General features: G+C 48.7%; 1 protein-coding gene across 1 annotated transcript in view; it reads right to left on the bottom strand.

The window, feature by feature from the left end:
- LOC147693218 (NACHT, LRR and PYD domains-containing protein 3-like) overlaps positions 1-21,903 on the bottom strand; it is a 1,290,712-nt gene that overhangs the window by 1,244,149 nt on the left and 24,660 nt on the right. The window contains exon 5 of the mRNA XM_086933611.1: positions 19,084-19,272. Coding sequence (XP_086789737.1) covers positions 19,084-19,272 — 189 coding nt within the window. The remainder of the gene's footprint in view (positions 1-19,083; positions 19,273-21,903) is intronic.

Below are 21,903 nucleotides of genomic sequence, written 5' to 3' on the forward strand. Positions count from 1 at the left end.
AGGGGACTGTGGTACCGCCTGGGGAACCCCAGCCAGACACGGCTGACCGGCAGTGAGGGGGCCTTGTAAAGTCCGGTCACGGCACGCGCAACTCGTGCCTCCCTTGCCCCTGAGTGGAGGATGGCTTGCTCCGGCCTGCTCTAGCTGACGGGGGAGTATTGGTTCGGAGTTCTCCCCCTCGGAGCTGGTTGGGGCTGTTCGCGTGTGGGCCCGGAGGGGCCTGGTCGGGGCCTGCCTTGATAGCGGTCCCCCCTTGGGAGTGTCAGCTGATCCTCCGGGGGTGAGGCCTGGGCCTCTGGCGACCGCCTTGGGAGTGACGCAGCCCCACCGCCCTGCGTACGGGCCAGATATCCCCGGACGAGCAGGACATTGCAGATGCCCCCTTTGGACAAGGCGTGGGTGGACCCGGCCTGTGGCGGGGGAGTGCTGCCCGTTCCTGGTCCTGCCAAGCCTGGGACGAGCCTACCTATACCCGGCCTGTTTCCGCGGAGTGCACAGTCAGGGAGGAGGGCCCTGCAGGGAGGCCAGCTGCTCCCGCCCGCTGGGACGTGCAGTGGTTGCCCCCGAGGCTGCTTCAGTGGTAGCTCTTCGGGGACCCTGATCTACGGAGTGTGGGCCAACCGGCAGGGTTGCGGCCAGCTGGATACCCCGATCCCCACTGTCAGGATGTCTGGCAAAGCCCGTAAAGAGAAACCAGGCAAGGAAGGCCCATCGAGGGGACAGATCCATCGACGCCTCCTGGCTCCAGTGCTACCCCCCGCCAAAGGGATGATGAGGCTCCCGCCACCAAAGCCTTCATGCTGGAGCTCTTTTCAGCCATTAAAGAGGACATATCGGAACTACGCTCTCAACTGGCGTCCGACCTCAGGGAGGTGAGGAGAGACGTAGATGTAATGTAATGTAATGTAATATAAAAAGAACTTATAAAGCGCAACTAACACCTGGTGGTTTCTTGGCGCTGAAGCATAAAGAAAACAGACAATCCATGGGGCTGAGAGCGTTAGTTGTAGGTGTTGCGGAACAGGTGGGTTTTTAGAAGGGACCTGAAGTGGATTAGGGGGGAAGCCAGTCTTAAGCCTAGAGGGAGGGCGTTCCAGAAGGACGGGGCAAAGAATGAAAACCTCAGTCCTCCCTGTTTTTTACATTTGAAGGTCGGGGTCTGGAGTAGAGCCAGGTGGGAGGAACGAAGATTGCGAGAAGGAACGTATGGGTGCAGTAGTGAAGAGATGAACAAAGGACCTGTGCCGGCAAGGGACTTAAAAATAATGCAGCCCAGTTTGAACTTGCACCGCTCAGAGACAGGGAGCCAGTGGAGAGATTTTAAGAGAGGGCGTACGTGTTGGTGCTTGGGTTGGTGATGAATGAGCCGTGCTGCCTTGTTCTGGACCAGTTGTAGCCTCTTTAGTTGGTATGCCGGTATGCCAATGTAAAGAGAGTTGGCATAGTCTATCCTAGAGATGACTAAGGCCAATAGGGCCAGGGTGAGGACTTCGGTGGTTAGGAAGCGGGCAATCTTTCGGTTTTTTCTCAACTAAAAAAACTGGAGGACACTACCGCGTTGATCTGGGGTTTCATCGTAAGGTCATTACTAATGATGATCCCAAGGCTTTTCACTGAGCTAACAGGACTAGGGGGGGGGGGGGCAGCCTTGTGGGCCAAAAGGTGGAGTTCCAGGGGTTGACTGCACCCCCGACAAGCACCAGTTCTGTCTTGTCGGGGTTAAGTTTCAGATGATTCGCCCCCATCCAGTCGCTGCTGTGACAAAGAGTAGTTTGAAAATTGTCGATGGATTGGTCCGTAGAGTTGATGTCGAAGACCAGCTGAATGTCATCTGCGTAATTAAACGCGGTGACACAGCTGCCTCGAAAAGAACGAATAAGGGGGGTGAGGTATAAATTAAAAAGAAGAGGGGATAAGGAGGAGCCCTGCATGACGCCGCAAGTTAGCTCGACCTCGTCCGCAGAAAACTGAGAGAGCCGAACCGCCTGGCGGCAGTTGCTCAAGAAGGAGCGGACCCAGGCTAGGGCAGAACCCTGGATGCCGGCCTCTCCGACACGGCCGACCAGAATGTCATGGTCGACCGTGTCAAAGGTGGCCGACAGATCCAGGAGCACCAGAGACTGGCGGATGTTAGAGTCCGCTCCTCTCCGCAGTTCCTCCATGACTGAAAGTATGACAGATTCAGTAGAGTGATTGGGTCTAAAGCCAGCCTGTTGGGAGTCGAGGAAATGAGAGTCCTCGATAAAGGTACTCAGGGTATTAGTCACATGGGACTCAAGGACTTTGCTGAGGTAGGGGAGGAGGGAAATGGGGCGGAAGTTGCTCATAATCGTAGGGTCTGCTGTGGGTTTTTTAAGGATGGGCATGACCTCGGCGCATTTAAATGACCCGGGAACAGTGCCAGAGGATAGAGAATTGTTCAACAGTGCCAGAGGGGGGGAAGGACAGGCTGTGAAGGCCTCACGGAGGACCAAGGGAGGGCAACAGTCAGTGGGGGATCCAGAGGCAACCTTCCTAAGGAGGGCGTGGAGCTCTGTCTCCGAAATTAGAGGGATCTGGGTCAACTGCCTAAGGTTGGGGGAAGGCAGGGTGGGATCGGACTCAAGGGGGTGAGGTGGGGCTGAAGATAAAATACTGTTTTTGATGTTGGCTATCTTCTCCACGAAAAAAAGATTTAGGGAGTCACAGAGTGCCCGGGAGGGGAGAGGTTTAGGGGTGATCCTATCTGGGTTTGACAGCTCCTCCACAATAGAAAATATGTCTTTGGTTTTGGTGGCAGAGTTGGCGATCTTGTTTGAAAAGTAAGTGGTTTTAGCTTGCAGAACCGCTAATTTATAATCTTTGAGCAGGATAGTGAAGCGTAGTTTCATGTCAGGGGCATAACCACGTCGCCACTGGCGCTCGGCCTGCCTGAGGCCCAACTTCCGGGCTTTGAGGTCTTCCGTGAACCACTTTTGGGCGTTGTGCGGATAGTGTTGGCGAAAGGGTGGCGACACTGGAGGAGCACGACTTGGGGCTGGCAGGAGACGTGCATCAACTTCAGCAGGATGTACTTCGCCTAACGGAACAGAACCTTGACCTGCAGGCCCATGCTGAGGACCTAGAAAATCGGTCCCGGCGGAACAACATCCGCATTCGTGCTGTGCCCTGGGATGGAGAGGCAGGTGACTTGCGGGGCTATGTGGAGGCCCTCTTCCTGCAAATACTGGGGAGGACGACTTGCACAAGATCAGAATGGACAGGGTCCATAGAGTGGGCCTTACGAGAGGTACGGGATCTCCTCCTCCTGATATCCTGGTCTGTATCCATGACTTTCAACTTAAGGAACGCATTCTTCGAAAGGCAAGGGGTATTACGGACTTGCAATTTCGGGACCATCGTCCCCAACTCTTTCAGGATCTGGCGGCTTCGATGTTACAGAAGAGGCGTGACTTCAAGCCTGTCACGTCCTTCCTGCGAGACCAAAATGTGGCATACTCTTGGGGACATCCCTTTTGCCTTATCTTCCGGTGGCAAAATAGGCTAGTCCAACTTACATCCCTGCAAGCTGCCAAGGACCTTCTTGGCTTGGACGACAATGCTCCTTCTTCTAGAGGCGGGCACTCACCTTCCCGACGGCGACGGCGCTCTCCGTCCTGGCACAGAGTGGGGCGACCAGCGACACAGAGTAGACCGGATCCTACGGCTAGCTAGCGGGAGAGGAACGGTGCTGTGGCCTCTGTGACGACCGTGACGGTGTCTCCATCGCAGGACAGCTCATCCGCTGCTTGATCTGAAGGAAGGTTGGTTGGCGTTGGAGGGACCCCCCCTCTTCCTCCATGCAGGTACCATGGGTAACTATGTACTTTATGGGAAGACGCCCCAGTACGGAGGACGTGAGGAACAATATCTGTTACCTCGGACCCTGCTCTCTGGAGGCGCCTGTCTCCACCCTCACTGTTGAACTTTTTGTGCTATTGGGTTTCTTTCTTGATTTCTTTTTCTTCTTGCTGCTTCTTACGGTTCTGCTGGTTTGGGAACGGACCTCACAGTTCTTTGGAGGGGGGATTCAAGGGGAGTTGTTGTGGGCTGTGGGAGGGGAGGGTTCAGGGGGGGTAGTGGTAGTGACGGGGTTGTTTGGCTTGCTGCAACACTTGATTTATGGGGTGGGAGTGATGTGTATTCGGAAAGTGTGGGTTTGACCCCTGGGGTCCTAGGGGTTTCCTCTACAACTGTGTGGCCTTGGGGAGGCTATTTGCGGGGGCCCCTGTTGCGCCGGAGAACAGGGGGGTGGGATGAAGTTTGTGGCTGCTTGGAGGGGGGTCCTGGTACATTGGGTGCGTGCAGGGAGGCGGGTTGTATTGTGTCTTCCTACCACTGGGCTTTTGTGAATGTCCTTGTTGTAGCACATCAGCTCCGGTCGCCCAGTGGCAGCTCTGGGTGGGAGGGGCAATATGGTGTGAAGGTAGCGGGGGGAGTCATTACTTAGTAATGCCTCTTAGTATTGGAACGTGGAATGTGAAAGGCCTGAATTCCCCACAAAAACGTCAGAAGGTATGGAAATATGTGAATGATCATCAGCTCGATGTTGTAGGCCTCCAGGAGACCCACTTGGCACGCAAGGATGAGCTCCGCCTCCTGCACAGGCAATTCCCCCTCATTTATAGATCATCTGTCTCCACGAAACACAGGGGGTGGCTCTTCTCTTTCGTGCGACCCTTCACTTTCACCCTATGGGGGTACGCGGCGATAAGGAGGGCCGCTGGCTGATGGTCAAGGGTCTAGTGCACGGAAGACTGTGCATCTTTGTAGTAGTGTACGCCCCCAATGCGGGACAGAATAGCTTTATTCAGGATCTGCTGCAAAAGGTGGAAGACTTTGTTGAGGGCCACCTGTTTTTATTGGGAGACTTTAATTTAGTGTGGGATAGAGAGATGGATGGCTCTCGTACCCAGAGGGCTGATGCTAGCTTGTTCTCTGCAGAGACGCAGCGGCTTCTGGGTGAGTTGGGCTTGGTCGATGGGTGGCGTTCCCTGCACCCCCTGTCCCGGGACTACACCTTCTTTTCCCATGTCCACCACTCCTACTCTCGCCTAGACCACATTTTCATGAGTCAAGCCCTCAGAGGTGATGTCCGAGACTCTAGTATATTCCCGCTGTATGTCTCTGATCATAGCCTCCTTGTGCTCGGGCTGCACTGGTCTGCGAAAGGCGACGGACAACGCAAGTGGTACTTCCCAGCCGCGCTAGTCAGGGATGAGACTTCGTGTAAGGAACTAAGGAAGGCTATTCGGGAATTTTTTACTCTCAATCCTGTGTCCGACACCTTGATATCCACCACCTGGGACGCCTTTAAGGCGTCGATAAGGGGCACTTGCCTGGCTCTCAATGCTAGCCTCAATAAAATGCGGCGAAAGGAACGAGAGGAGCTGGAAGTTGAACTTGCTGCTCTTGAGCAAGCGCACAAACTGAACCCTTCCAGATTGACCCTTCGTCCCTTGACGGCGGTTAGGGGGAAACTGAGAGGGCCCATTACAACAATAGAGCAGAATTCACCTTGTTGAGACTACGGCACCTCTCTTACTCCCAGGGGAACAAGGTGGGGAGACACCTGTCTTGGCAGCTTCGGGACAAGAGGGAAAGGGATTACATAGGAGGTATCCAGGACACGATGGGGGCTCTGCACACCAGGACGAGGTTAAGGCCAATCTCTTTGGCCGCTTCTATGCCGAGCTCTATGCAGGGGAAACCCTCAACCCCGAGGACCAGCGGGGTTATCTATGTGACCTACCCATTCCCCAGGTCTCTAAAGAGTGGAACGAACTACTCACTGCCCCGTTCACTAGGGCTGAAGTGCTAGATGCCATCAAGAACCTGAAGCCTCATAAAGCACCAGGATCGGATGGCTATACCGCCCTTTTTTACCAGACGTACGCGACCGAAGTGTGCGACTTTCTGGTCTCCCTTTTTAATGATATAGCTGAGTCCGGGGTAACGTCGGGGTCAATGGCTGAGGCCGTGATCTCGATTATACCGAATTCAGGGAAGGACCACACTAAATGCTCTTCGTATCGTCCCATAGCCCTCCTCAACATTGAGGCCAAGTTGTACTCCTCTATCATTGCAAGTAGGCTCGAAGATCTAATGCCGGCGCTCATACATCCGGACCAATCTGGATTCATTAAGGGCCGTCAGACCCATGATAATACGAGACGGGTCATCTATTTGATAGAGAAGGCTAATAGATTCCGGATACCGGCGGTACTGGTGGGCCTTGATGCGGAAAAGGCTTTCGACCGCGTGGACTGGGGCTTCCTGTTCCACACTTTAGCTGCCTCCGGCTTCACGGCTAAGTTCCTCTCGATGGTGAAAGCGAACTACAGCAACCCCCACTCTAGAGTGGCGGTAAATGGCCACCTATCAGCGTTTTTCTCACATTCCCGCGGCACCAGACAGGGCTGTCCCCTTTCCCTTCTGCTCTTCGCCCTGAGCATTGAACCATTGGCGCTGGCGGTGCGGGAACACGAGGAAATACGGGGTCTCCCCTTTACCGGGGAGCAGCACAAGATCACCCTCTTTGCTGACGATGTTCTTTTATCTCTTATGGACCCGGCTCACTCTCTGCCACACGTCCAGAGGGTGTTATTGCGCTTCGAGGAGGTGGCCGGCTTCAAGGTCAATTACGATAAATCTTATGTTCTCAATCTTACGTTTTCGCCGGCGGAAGTGGAGCGGGTGCGGCCTCTCACTCCACTATCCTGGGCCCCCTAACTCCATCTTGTACCTGGGGGTCCGATTGACACCCTCGTGGGGAACCTGTATTCTGCGAACTTCCCTCCGTTGCTGACAGAGACCCGGGCGGATTTGGACCGCTGGAAGCCGAAATATATATCGTGGCTGGGTAGAATCCACGCTATTAAAATGGTCCTCCTCCCCAAATTCCTGTACCTATTTCAGGCGCTACCTATCCCACTGGATGTCGATTTCTTCCGACGCCTTAAAACCCAGATGCTCCGTTTCGTCTGGCAGGGGGGACGAGCGCGGTTCTCTTTGCTACTTTGCGACGGCCGCAAGGGGAGGGAGGTGTGGGCCTTCCCGATATGCATTTATACAACAAAGCTGCACAATTACGGGTATTGGTGGAATGGAATGGTCCCAACAATACTCCGAAAAACATTAGCTACATATGGACAGAAGTGTCGCGGGGAGATCAATCTGGGACCTGGCTTGGAAACCCAAGAAAGATAGACCCAAGAACGCTTACATTAGTACCCCCACCGGCACCACCCTAAAGGTCTGGGACACATTGTCTAACCACATTGATGCTATCGTATATTCCCCTCTGTGCGCTGGATTTTTGAAAAGTCCATTATTTGTGACAAGGTCAACTCGTCATAAGCACAGGGCAGGTAAAACCCATGACGAGTTGACCTTGTCACAAGCGTCGAAGGGGCTAATGATGACCGTTGGACTACTTTCCCTTCCCCTTTCACGCCTATCCACTTTAACCCGGCCTTTCCTCCGACGCTGCAGGAGGGCCCTTTCACAGTGTGGAGGGAAGGGGGCTGTAGGGCCTTAACCCACCTCTTTCACGGCTATACTTCACTTACTTTTGCTAACTGTACAAGGGACTATGGAGTCCCACTGTCGGAGCGATTCCATCACACCCAGCTGCTCCACTGGGCCACGTCGCCTGGGGTCATCAACGCAGCTACGAGGCCTCCCTCGCCCTTTGAGGCCTTCATCCTTCGGACCACCACCATGAAGGGTGTTATTTCCTTTCTTTATAATCTACTGCTTACCTCGGCAGTGTCGCCTCGTCCCCGCTATATGGGGCAATGGGAGGAACTCTTGGGACGGGACATTTCAGACGGGGAATGGTCGGCCCTATGGCAAGACATTGCTGAGCATAATCATTAGCTGGACTTAAGGGAAGCCCACCTTAAGACGCTCATGGACTGGTACTGGTACCCAGCCAGGCTCCACCGCATTTTCCCAGCCTCTTCTGATAGATGCTGGAGGGGCTGTGGTCTGCTTGGGGATTTCCGCCACATTTGGTGAGACTGCCCGATCATCCGCCCATACTGGGAAGAGATTCTATCCCATATCAAAGAGATCCTCGGCTACCCGGTGGCGGACTCGATAGCCCAAGTACTACTGGGTCTTAGAAACCCCATTCTCGAACATCAGACGCGTCCGGACAAACAAATCTTGTGGCTATGTCTCAGGGCTGCCAAACTCACTCTAGCAGCATCCTGGAAAAAACCGGAGGCCCCAGCGATCTCTCTTTGGCACGCAAGGTCATGGAAATCGCTGAGCATGGAACGAGTAGCAGACATCATCCTGGGCAACTTCAAAAATGTTCAGTTTCGTTGGGGTCCCCTGGTCCGCTTTCTTTCTAAAGGTTTACCATCTGCAGTCTGCCCATCCTCAGTGCGAGCGCTCCACCTATTTCGGGTCTAATAGAGGAGCTAGAATGGATGAGTGATGTATGTTGTTGTCACCACCACTAGGGGAGGGCGGGAGGGTTGGGGGGGGTAATGTATTTTGTTAGTTTAACTTTTGAGGCACCCTCACAGATGACTGAGGCTTTTTAGAACCCTATACAATAACTTGTGTGTATAAATACTGCTATTCCACCCTTGCAGAACTTTCCACCAAGGTAGATACCTGGAACCGCGATCCAGCACCTGCACTGTTCTATTGCTCTACAGCACTGCCCTTCTGAACTGATTGGTGGTAGCTCTCTAGGACTCGACACCATTGCTGTATGCCTCTACTTATGCCCCCTGTGAGGGATGATGTGCGGGATTGTCGCTGTTTTCTTCTTTTGTTCTCCCTAACGGAAATAAACAAAATAAAGCTTAAAAAAAAAAGAGCCTCTGCAAGACGCCCTACGCGGTTTAAAAGCAAGATTAAAAAAGGCAATCTGGGAAACCAAAAGACACGCAAATCACGAACTCTAGGCAAAAATAAAGCACAACTTGAAACTAAAGAACAGTGCCAAATTTTGGCAAACAATTCACAGCTTACAGCGGGCAGGGCACCACGGAATAAGCTCATACATATAAGAGGCAGCTTGGGCTGACTACTTGCATAATCATTTTAACCAAACTGATGAAGGCAACCTCATAGACCAGACAACTCAGGACACAGAGAACAACAAGAAGGACAACAAAACAGGAAAAGTAGGAAAATGGCCCAGAAATCCCATGAAAAGCATAATGGAAAAACACGACCAAAAGAAGACTGACGGAGCAACGACCAATAGCAAAATAACAACAAGCAAGGAAAATAAAATCAATATAACAGCGGATCGGATAAAAACTCAAATAAAGAAGGGGAAAACGGAAGGAGCTCCAGGCCCAAACGGGATACCATCGATAATATTTATATATGACACCGAATTCTGGAGCAACACATTAGTACCACTCTTTAGGTGCACACAGGAATAAGAAACCTGCCCGGAATCCTGGAAAGAATCGATTATAAGCCCAATTTATAAGCAGGGAGACAGGAGCAATCCTTGCAACTACCGGCTGATTGCCCTACTAGACATAGAGGCAAAGTACTATGCTGGTATTTTATTGGACGAACTGACATCTTGGGCAGCGTCAAAGCATATAATCCCGGCAAACCAAACAGGATTCTGCAGAGGACAAGGAACCACCGCCAACGTCATGTCCCTAACTCTGCTGACAGACGCAGCCAAAGTAGGAAAGAACTCGCTGTTCTTATGTTTTATAGATTACAGCTCCGCCTTCGACCATGTGGACCGGGGCAAACTATGGCGTAAGCTTGACAAATTGGGGATTCCACAACCCCTCTTGAAGCAGCTGATCCTACTTCACACTAACACCTGGGTCAATATTAAGCTGGGTGACGGGACGCACCTCTCTAGGGGAATCAACACCTTTAAAGGCCTGAAACAAGGGTGCGTCCTAGCCCCTACTTTGTTTAATCTTTTCCTCGCAGACCTACCAAGGGAACTGGACAGCATCAAATCGCATGCCCCGCGGCTTAGAGACATCACGCTGTCCAATCTCCTCTATGCCGATGACCTTGTCCTAATAAGTCGTACTCCAACCAGCCTCCAGCACCTTCTAAACACTACCAGCTCATTTTCATAGCGCAACGGACTAACTTTTAACTTAAAGAAAACAAGAACTATGGCCATGAACTACAAGAAGGCCAGGAAAAATAGCTGGTACTTGGACGGACACAAACTGGACCATGCAACATGCTACAAGTACCTGGGGGTCTTAGTAGACAGCAGAGGCTTGTTTAAACGCCAATTAGAGATGCTACATCGAAAAGGCACCATGAGTTATCTGGCGATGAAGCCTCTGAAGCAAAAACTGCCAGACTGTACGCTTGACCCATTTCTACAAGTACTGAGAGCTCACCTTCAACCGACGCTGACATATGGGAGCGAATCAACTCTTGGAAAAGACGCATCGACCCTCAAAAAAGTGATCAGTAAAACCTACAGATCCATCTACCCAGCTATGTATCTCCTGCCCAAATCCGCCTGGAGTTCGGGGTTCAAAAACAGACAGTGGAAAGTAGGGGCAGCTTCATAAAATGCTGGCATAAGATTAGAAATGCAGAGCAAGGTGCCTTAAATGCCCACCTCTGGATTGAGTTGCAGCGTCGAGCACGATCATATGCAAGAAAGTATCTGACGGAATCACTAGAAAGACTCGAACTGACTGACCTCTGGGACACCCCGGTAGATTATAAACGCTTCAAAAAGTTAGTAACGAAAGTAACAAAAACAATATCGCTACTAGAAGATAAGGAAACTCTATCAAAAAGGGCTCACGGATGGACAGTCCTAAACGACTACAAAACATCAAAGCCTCAAGCGTACCTAGACCACGGAGTAAAACAGAAGATCAAGGAAAAATTTCTAAAGCTGCGACTCGGCATACTACCAATTCTCCCTCATCTGGCCCCATGGAAAAGGAATCAGGAAGATCAAACTTGTCGTCTCTGCCCAAGCTTAACGGACATAAGGAGATCCTTACTACGTGTACTATGGATCCAGAAGGGCATTAGATCCTGCAGACAGGCAGTTAAATTATGCTTCAACCCGCAGGAGATCCAACTAAACTGCAGACTTACAAAATTCCTTCACGCAGTGACGGAGAGAATCAAGGAAAAACAAAACGAGGAAACTGAGTAACAGAAAGACAGTGCCTTTGAGCATAATCTCAGGTATGTAGCTCTAATGAACAATAACAAAAAGCAAACTGTTAACACAAATTTACATAATTTTAACCTCTGATAATTCATTTTTATCTTTGACATATATCTCTTTTAATGCTGTGTATTTTAAATCGTGAGTTTTAATTAACTGTGCAATAAAATTTGCCTTACCTTACCTTACCACAAAGCGAACTTGGTAAAAGTAAAATAGTTTATAAAACGTACAACCAGTAACACTGGTAATCACTGTACTTTGTGTCTGTGACATAAACTACATTCTGCACAGTATCACACAAGTCTAAATACATTAGGCCTTAACCTCCTAAGTATAACTCACATTAGGGGCGTAAATCACAGAGAACATAATCTCACTAGCATAAACCATAATATGCCAACTAACCTCATGATCATATACCACAGTTTTAAAGGTATAACATAGCGTGCGCAAAACATACTATACACAATACATTTCCTAGCACCAAAAGCATTAGCACATAAATCATTTTAGGGCCTGGCGCCCTATAAATGTAACCATCACCCCTGGCCAACTGGCCATCCCAGAAAGGGGCTCAAATGCGCTATATCCACAAAGTCAGGGCTGCTGCCTAGGCAGCGAAGGTCAAGGGTGCACCACTGCGCAAAACTAAACGTTGCAGCTGCCCACTACTTGCTGGGCAGCAGAGAACAATAACTGGGAGGCCTAAACGATGCACCTGGCACTAAGTGCTGCGCAGCTGTGGAAGGCCTGGCACCTCTGTGCCACTTCTGTCCCTCTCAGGGACTCTCTGGAGAATTGCGCCTAAATGGTGCAGCTGCCCACTACTTGCTGGGCAGCTATAAAAGATAGGATGGGGCATGGTCCCTCACTGGCCCTTTAGAACAAATGCGCCACACGTTAGAGCCACCTGGGCTCTAGAAATAGTGCGCCAAAAAGCATGGAATAAATGAGGCCCCAAGCCCTTCACAGGGACTTTAAATAGATTAGGGCCAAGCTAGAGCCACACAGGCTCTTTAACCAAATAAACGTGCCCCAAAATGTGGGAGCCACGGGCTCAGGACAACAATTATGCCCCCAATATGCTGTAGAGCGCACTGGCACTTGAAAACAGAACGTGCCCACTGGTGGGGCCACTCAGGACCCTTGAAGCAAATGTGCCCCCTTTAGGAGCGGCCCGCTGCAAAGAAGGGGCTCTCACTCCTGAGAGCCTCGCTGATGTCGGCAGCCTTCACCCGGGCCCCCTTCTGGTACCCAGGACTTAACTTTACTGGAACTTGCAAAGGCGGGGTGGGCTCCTGTCCTCTCCGCACTGCAAATCTCCACTCGCGGGGTTTCCATTCCACCCCCTCGCCTGCCTTCGGGTCGCGCTGGGCAGCGGCCCAGAAGAGAATTCTCTAGCAGCTTGGGCCGCGGCGGGGATACGAGGGGTAGGCTCCCTCTTAATCAGCAATACCCAATGGGGTAAACATCTGCTCCCAGATAGAGTCAAAAGCGGCCATAAGCGGAGTGGGCATCCGCTAGTAAAATATATCGAAAATAAGCAGGGTGGGCACCCGCAGAAAGCCCACAAGCAGGGGGGATCCCTATGATGGAGATTCCCTCTGCAAGGGCTGCAGTGCCATGCTGCTCAGCCCAGGCTCACCCTCACAGGGGGAAGTTTCACAAGCAGAATAAATCGCTCCTCGGGTGCTGGAAGGCTGTAGCAAACCTTGGCTAAAGCAAAAGTAAAGAGCAACAGGTCCAAAGGTTCAGAAAGTCCTCCAGGTATCCAGGGGCAGGGCAGGGCCCAGGGAGACAAGCCTTCCCCTGGGCCCCAGCAGCAGCACACCCCTGGTAGATTCAAGTAGCAAAACAAGAACAAGAACATTTTCATGGGGTCACAGCCCCTTATTGTACAGTTGAATACTTTGTTCTCAAAGGTGCAGGCAAGGCGAGAACCAGATACAACTGGTTCAGGAACACTTTGTTTTGCTCAGCTCCCCTCTCTATTCACAAGACAAGCCAGGGACCTCAAACGCACCACAGGAGGTGGAGCCAGCATTGTGGAGGGAAGGCACATCCCTATTCAGGTCCCTGGTAAAACTCCTCCCTCCCATCTACATGCAGATCTCCCTATTTACCACCAGGAAGACCCATCCTGGCTCCTGGAGCCAAGCACACCAGCCAGCTCCTGCCAATCACAAGCCAGACAGTCAATTCACATTCACTGGACACAGAAATGCCAACTTCTAAAAGTGGCACTTCTCCACTAGTCACAATAAATCTGCGCACATCATCGTGCAGCATTTAATCTTACGAGTTCGCACATACCAAACTCGCCCCTGCACTCCATTCTCATCAGGAATTACTATGGACACTCATATCCCCCATGCATTCCTATGGGAGGGTTGGCCAATCTCACCACATGCACTCAGAGAGCGCACGCACTTTACACTGGGCCACAGTGCTAAAGTGCGCAGAAGCCATAAATCACTAGTATAAGGTCAGAGGTCAAGGCAAAAAGTTCAGGGGTGAACCTGCCAAAAGGGCCAAGTCCAACACTGGGGGTCGCATTACAAAAGCAGGAAGGCCTTTGAAGCTTTGCTCTTGAGCAGTGGGCCCATCCTGGGGGGACGGGGTCTGACACCTCTGCCCAGGATGTGCTTTTTGTGCCATCAGAGAGCAGGAGTTCTCGACTCAGGGGTCCAGAAACATGTCTGGTGGTGGCAGGTTGCCTAAAGACAGTCAGAGACCACCCCAGGGTAGATAGGTTTTCAGGGGACACCTCTGAGTACCTGCTTCAATAAATCCAACACTGGCTTCAGTGTGATTTTATTGAGTAGAGTTGTTTGGTACCGGGATATGTCCACACCTGGGATATAATGCACTCTGCCTTAGGGCTTGTAAGGCGTGTTAGAGGGGTGACTATGACTTAGGCAATGCTGCTTGGCATGGCACACAGGCAGTGCTAGTTGGCAAGGCACACAAGCAGTGTGTCATGTCAACTTTTTTGTTTCTCTCTGCTCCAAGGCATATGCAGGCTGCAGTGAAAGTTTGCATGGCCTTGGAGAGGCTCTTTTCAGCCCCAATGCCCTAGGTACCAGGGTATGATTTACTAGGGTTTACAGGGGGTCTAAAGTAACAATTGTGGTACAGTTTTTGTGAAAGAACCCTGGTTCTAAGAACTTGGACAGCAGGGACCCAGAACTCTACAGTCAAAGTTGCATCAAAAGCCGTCAAAAAGTGTGTTGGGGTACTACAACAGAAACCTACTTTCGTAGGAGACTAGCCCAACTTGGGAGAGTCTAACTAGTCTATCATGCTAGGAAGAGTAGTGAACGTTTTTTTAATGTTGCAGGGCCTACTATGCCTTGCATCCTCCTGTACAGGCCTGCCCCTTTGGGGAGCTAACCTACCTCAACAGTTTCAAGACCTAACTTACAATGCCACTTTTTAAACTCTTAAATGTCTTTACCCAAGTTTTTTTGTTTGAGATCAGAGGTGTCCATCTCTGCAAATTCAAGCTTAGCCAGGCCAACAACACCCAGCTTACCCAAAATATGAAAGGAAAGGGTTTAATCAGGTGTGGCAGGTAGTGGCGCCAACATAGAGTGTTTGTATTGGTTTTCTTATGCCACGTAGGACGGTGCCACAGGTGATGGATAACCCCTGAACACCGTTCGTGATACGGATTGACGATTGCAATTATTTCCCATGAACGAGGAATTCCCAGTAAGTGCGAATCATTCTGTAATAAAAGAAAGAAAAATAAAACTTTAGATTATCCATCTTTGTTGTCACTGGATTCATGTGTTAGGGTACATTTACTTGGTGACCAGACACGATATAGAGATTTGAGTTACAGATAATATTGATGTGTGCACAGGCTTGCTGTTACCTAGCTTACTCAGTGGTCACCCACTACTTGATCAATCCCACCATGGCCAACACGGTCAGGGGTCCTAACTTGCTATTTGACGTGGGGTCAGGCCCCCAGGCCAAGGACAGTGCAGCCATAAAGGCTAACACTCAGCAGAGGCCACTGACAGCTGTCAGTGCCCAGAACCACACCTTTTGCTCTTCACTAATAGGTGAGCTAACATGCAGGCTGCTTTGGGTTCAGGTTGCCTTTCTGCTGCTTGGGAGTGGGGGGTCACGATTTCTGGTAGTGAGCACCATACTTCCAATCTCTTATGTCAGCTGAGGAGCCATCAAAAAGGTCTGAACAGCTGCCTGACTAGTCGGGCCTGCTTGTGAGCCAGGTAAAGCTTCATAAGTGCCAACTTTGGAGTTCTCCTCTACTGGTGTAGAATCTCCGTGGCTCACTGGAACTGTGCCTAACAGTTGCCCACCTTTCCTAAACTTCTTCTTTTTGGCTTCTCCTTTTGGGGCTTTTCTGCACTAGCTGCTGGCTCCACTCCCCAGATTCCTTGGGTGAGGCCTGGCACTGTACTAGTAACTCACTTTGGCTCAGACAAATCGCTGGGTGGTCATTTCCAAGGAGACAGTGAATGGGGCGGTCCTGGCTGACAACCACCTTTTCCAATTAATGGACCAAGCTATTTCTAGGGGCACTAGAGACACAGGCCTAACAGTGACCTCCCTTAGGATGACACTTACTCTATGTCTCACCTGGGATATACTGGTTTGAGAAAACCAACCTGTCATTCACAACATTGTGACTGGCACACGTTTCTCTCAGGGAACTGGCTGGGATCCCATTCACCAGTTGAAGTTGAAGTGGAAGTGTCTACTCCCTTCTTCAATCTCCAACTCACATTTTGGGCCCACTTTCCAGCTAAAGGCTAGGAGAACTTCATCATCTGAGGTACCAGCCTCAAAGGATACATTGGCAACCACTGAAGTTACACTAGGGGCTTGTTTTTTAGGACAGCACGGGTCCTTGAAAGGGTGCCCGGTCTTGTTGCATTTAAGGCACCAAGCCATCTTGTGTTCCCAGTTCTTACCTTGGTACCCATTTTTATTTTGTGAGGTGTCTCTCATTCCACCCTCCTGGACAGCTTTTTGAGTGTTACTCTGTTTTCTGGGGGGAGGGGTCTTTTTGGCTTCTTTCTTTTGGTCACCCCCACCACATCTAGTCTTGGACACTCTGGTTTTTACCCAATGATCAGCCTTCTTCCCCAACTTTTGGGGAGAGACTGGCCTCAGGTCCACCACATATTGATGCAATTCTTCCAGCACACAATTACTTAACAGATGTTCTTTCATTTATCACATTATACAGCCCATCATAATCATGGACATTGTTGCCTTCTAACGAACATCTAGAGTAATCTACAAAACCTACCAGTCTGGCTCTGGGTTTTTCCAGTCCCTTGAATCTGATCATATACTTCTCAGTGGTGAATCCAAAGCCCTCAATAAGGTACCCTTCATGAGGTCATAGGATGCAGCATCTTTCTCATTGAGTGTCAGGAGTCTCTCTTTACTCTTCCCTGAGAACATTTCCCACAGGATAGCACTCCACAGCTTCCTGTGGACCTGGCTGCCAAGACAGGCTCTCTCAATGCAATGAACCAGTTAGTGATATCATCACCCTAAAAGATTTTAGGGACAATCCCTTTGAGGATCTTAGAGTCAAAGTATTCTACCTGTTCACTATTTATTATTTTACTGCCACCAGAGATGGTCCCTAGGCCCATCTCAGCTCTTTCATTTCTATAGCCGGGAGTTTAGCCTCTAAGGCTATCCTCTTGGAGACATTTCTGAAGATCTGCGTCATCAGTCTCTTCCTCTTCTAGAACACTACTGGGGTCACTTCCAGTGGTGTTGATATCTGAAGAGGTAGTGATGGATTCTCCATCATCCTCTTCCCCACTGCGGAAAGTTTCACTTGCCAGCGCCTGTCATTCGCTTCCAGAAACTGATGCAGATGGGCTTTTGCGTCGTTAGGACCTATGGCAAGTTTCCATGCCTTGCACAGCTTTTTCAGTTGTGGCACTCTCAGGTCTGGATAAGGGGCCAGGTTCAGCTCCGGGGAGGTACCTGGTGTTTCAGACATGGAGTTTAAAGTAGTTGGAAACGTATCAGTAGAAACATACAAAAAATGCTACGGACTGCTAAGGGCCGAACTACTTTACAGACTTATAATTTCTAAAACGTGGGGGACTTAACCAAGGCCCTAACACTAGTTTAAGTAAATTTTGAAAAATGGAAAATTGGAAAAATATTTTGCCTAAAGGCCATTTTGGATTTTCTCTTGGGAAATCACTTCTCAATCAAACGGTACAACAAATGTCAAACCTTGTACCCCACCGCTGCACCACCAATGTAGGAAGCTGGCGCTGTATATGGTATGAACAGGAAGTACTCTATTACTGGTAGTGTGGGTGAGCAGCCTTAGGCCTAGCACAGAGGAGTGTAAGACATTTGTTGTACAAACATTGACTAATAAATGACACACAACTCAAAAAGAAGATCCACACCAACTTTAGAAAAATAAGCTTCTTTCAAGTTTTAGTTTAAGACCAAGATGAACACAAAAAGATAAGTACGTTTTTCAGGAAAAATACTTTACACTTTAGAAAGGGGACCGTCTTCAGTCCCAAAAACCTGCGTACCAGGGTACCATTTAGTAGGGACTTAGAGGGGGGTCTGAAGTGCCAATTGTGGTACAGTTTTGGGGATAGAGCACCGGTATTGGGAACCTGGACAGAAGGGACCCAGTACTCTACAGTCAAAGTTGATTAAAAGTCAGTCAAAAAGTGGGGGCCATTGCAACAGAAAACATTTTGCAATAGACACCAGCTCTAGTTGCGCAGCAGCCCTCAGGCTACTCTGCGTAGCACTCACTTCCTTGGTCAAAGAGAGCTTGAAAGTTGAATATCAAGTGTGGCTATCACATTTATTCAGTCAAGCAGACAGAAGGTTTGGTTCTCTGCACTTTCAGAATATGTTATGTTACGTTATGTCATGTCATGTTATGTTATGTAGAGCGAGCTATAACCCACTTAGGTAACCAGGAGCTGAGCAGGTGCGAGTGTATCCAAACATCGCAACTAGCGGGACTACTCGGAAAGCCAGGTCTTGCTAACCAGTGCTAAAGTGAAGTGCTTGTGTTCACTCCCCTAAACATGGTTTGATTGGAAAATACCTGATTGGCATACTTAATTTACTTGTAAGTCCCTTGTATAGTGGTATACCATATACACAGGGCTGTAAATTAAATGCTACCGGTGAGCCTGCAGAACTTATTGTGCCACCCACCTAATTAACCCTATATACCTTGTCCCAGGCTAGCAGCAGTATTGCAACCTGAATGCGGTGTCACACTGCCCTGTCAACTTGCAATTAAACCCTCTTGCCAAGCCTTAAGCTCACCTTTTATTACACGTCACCTCTAAGGTAGGGAGCGGGTAGGCCAAAGGGCAGGGTGTAATCTATTTAAAAGGTAGGACATGTACTTTTAAGTTTTACATGTCGTGGTAGTGAAAAATTCCCAACTTCATTTGAACTACTGTGAGTCCTACCACTTCGAAAGGATAACATTGGAGATTCCTTATTACCTTTTGTAAGGAATTCTTTAGTGCAGAGGGCATGTCCTTTGTTTACACATTAATCCAGGCTAGGGTTATGTCAGCAGGTATATTGTACAGTGGTATCAGGATGTTGCATGTTAAGGTGGGGGTTTACATTTAGCCAAGCTTGTTGTTTTCTTATTTGTATCACCCATGGCTATGGAGAAGGAACCGTTGTAGACGTTTCATATTTGCTATCTGAATTCCTAATGAAGCGCTGCACGTGTTATAATCGCTCTTGGTACAACGTGCAGCGCATGTGAGCCCCACCCGCTGCTCCGGTATAAAAGAAAGAGTGGAGCACTCGCATTTGCTTGTGCTCGTTTGGATTCTCCTTTACCTGATCATCTTGTGCATGGACCCCACCTCCAGACTCACCTTCTTCCCTGTGTGCCCCGCATCCTGCTTCGGCCTCTGGACTCCGGCGGCCCGGCTCTTGTCTTCCGAGGCTTCTTGAGCTCCGGGTGTCTTCCGTGGCTGCCCTGATTTCCGGTCTGCTTCCGCAGTTCTTCCCCAGCACTTCCGGGCCATCTACAACGTCCAGTCCCCCATTCCTTACGGAGCCACCTGAACAAAAGGAAAACAAGGTTAGATTGAGGAAAGCATACCACAAAGCAAGTAAGTGCATTTACTGTTTGATTAAGGATTGAAGGATCGTCAAGTCCCAAACAAAGCGGACGGTACAAACATTACTTCTGCCGAATAAAGACAGTCATATTTGAGATTCCTGAAGACTCTTCATTGACATTTCCCTATTTTGAACTCTGCATATACTTATATGTTCAAACTACTATTTTGTTGCCAAAAGGTGAACAGAGACTAACAGAACATTGAGCGTGTTGACAGTTTTAGAGTGTATGTTATAACACGGACTAAAAGGAGTATATTTATTAGATAGGATCTCTAGAAAAACGACAGTGAGTTGAGCCATTTGTTTTCCAGTATATCTATGTCAAACCTTTATTCGTAAAGGGTAACTTGTGTATTTGTTTCTCTAGCTTTTCATAGAAGATCACCTCCTATTATTTAAAAGCAATTCTCTGGTGACGGAAAAAAACAGAATTCCAAGAGGTATAAAGAATATGACTGAATTGATAATACTGTGTTATTAGTCTAGATAAGAAGGTGATGTTATCTACCCAATAAGAATAGTGAGGTAATGTTCTTTATTGTTCTTCTTTAATAGATAACACAGCAAACTGGCCACCTTGCCAGTGAACCTGTGAACGTCACAAGCGAAGCAGTGTTGAGCCGTGTTTGTCTCTCTTTTGTTATTTTATCCACTTCCCCCTTCCCTTGAGTTTCTTTTCTTTGAACGCTGTTTCTACTCACTGTTGGGAGATTAGAGACTTAAGGGTGGGTATGAATTTTCTTCACTTCTCTCCAGCAGAACTGTCTGGATGTACAGGTGAGCAAGAGATATAACAGAAGCACAAGCCTAACAACTTATAGTTCTGCTGGAAAGATGAATACAGGGGAAGCAACAGATGGAATAGACCACGCTGATATGGCGCAGGCTCTTAATGAGGATGTACTTCACAATGAATGAGTATCAGTGCTTTTACGGCGAATGCAAACTGAGTTAGACAAATTAAAAATAGAAAATGCTGCTTTAAGACTAGATCTGGTACGTTATAAGCCTCATGAATCACTTTGGGGACCTACCTTCACTCCATAATTTAAAGACTCTCTAGGACCTGGTGCTAGATCAAAAGACCCCACCACAAGTTCTTCTCCTATGGAAATAACAGTAAATGTTCCAAGTATGGTGCCTTTGGCTGTTCCGGAACGTTTTCATGGAGATAGTAATAAATTACAGGTGTTCCTGAATCAGTGTCAATTACACTTTATCTGCAAGCCACAACAGTTTCCTACAGATGCCACTAAGGTGGCCTTTGTTTTATCGTATTTGGGGGGAACTGCTGCAAATTGGTTCATACCATATGTAATAGGGATGGACCCGATTCTCCATAATTGGGCTCAGTTTAAGAGAACGATGACCCGTCTCTTTGCCAAACACACAGGCAAGTGACAACAAACTTCTAAATTTGAAGCAAGGGAATAAAGATTTATTAACATTTTTTACTAATTTTAACTGTTTATTGACTGAAACACAGTGGCCAGAAGAAAAGCGAGTCTCTCTCTTTTATAAAGGATTGAGAGATGAGTTGAAGGACGCTCTGGCCCACATAGTGGATCTCCCTGACGATTATTCTGACTTTGTAGATTTGGTGGTCCAATTAGACCATAGATTAGAAGAGAGGAAAGGAGATAGAACTAAATTAGAATCACAGTTGACTTTTGTAAAACATGAGAAAAAGGACGGAGATAGTAAATTCCCAGATCCTGAACCTATGCAAATAGACACCCTTAAAGGTCCATTATCCTCAGAAGAGATAGAAAGAAGAAGAAAACTCCACCTATGTCTGTATTGTGGAAAGGCATGTCATTTCGCAAAAGAATGTCCCATAAAACCCAAGAACCCAAAAAAGGTTAATGCGGTAATTACACATTCTTCGGACTCGGAAAACGAATAAGCTCAACAAGGGCAGAGGTCACTTGTTTGAGGAAAAATACTACACAGACCTCAAATTCTGCAGCTTATACAGTTCCACACATACCCAAACATTTCTTGATCCAGATAATTTTGATTGTAAGCACTCAGTTAAGACATTCCCTCCCAGTAGTTCTTTATTCCGGTGCTGTAGGCAATTTTGTAGATAAAGCTTTGGCAAAGAAATTAGGTCTCCCTATTGTTCAGAAACCCAGTCCTGAGTCAGTATGTGCAGTTGACGGATCAGAACTAACGTCAGGTTTAATCACACATCAAACTGGTCCTATTATTATGGTGTTCCAAAACGGTCACACGGAAGTAATAGCTTTTGATTTAATAGACATTACAAACTTTGGTTTGATTCTAGGAGTACCCTGGCTCACTACTCACAATCCAAAAATTAATAGGATATCCAGGACGGTAACTCTGGATTCAAGAAGCTGGACATGAACATTCAACAGGTGTACATTGTGCCTGAGTTACACAATTAGAGGAAGCTATTCCCTCAGAATATTTGGACTTTAAGGATGTTTTTGATCCAGTAAAGGCTAGTGTCTTACCGCCACACTGGACATATGATAGTCGTATAGACCTAATCCCTGGAGCTCCTTTGCCAAACAGGAGAGTGTATGCTCTCACTGAAG

Source organism: Lissotriton vulgaris, chromosome 8, assembly GCF_964263255.1.
Source record: "Lissotriton vulgaris chromosome 8, aLisVul1.2, whole genome shotgun sequence".
Lineage (NCBI taxonomy): Eukaryota > Metazoa > Chordata > Amphibia > Caudata > Salamandridae > Lissotriton > Lissotriton vulgaris.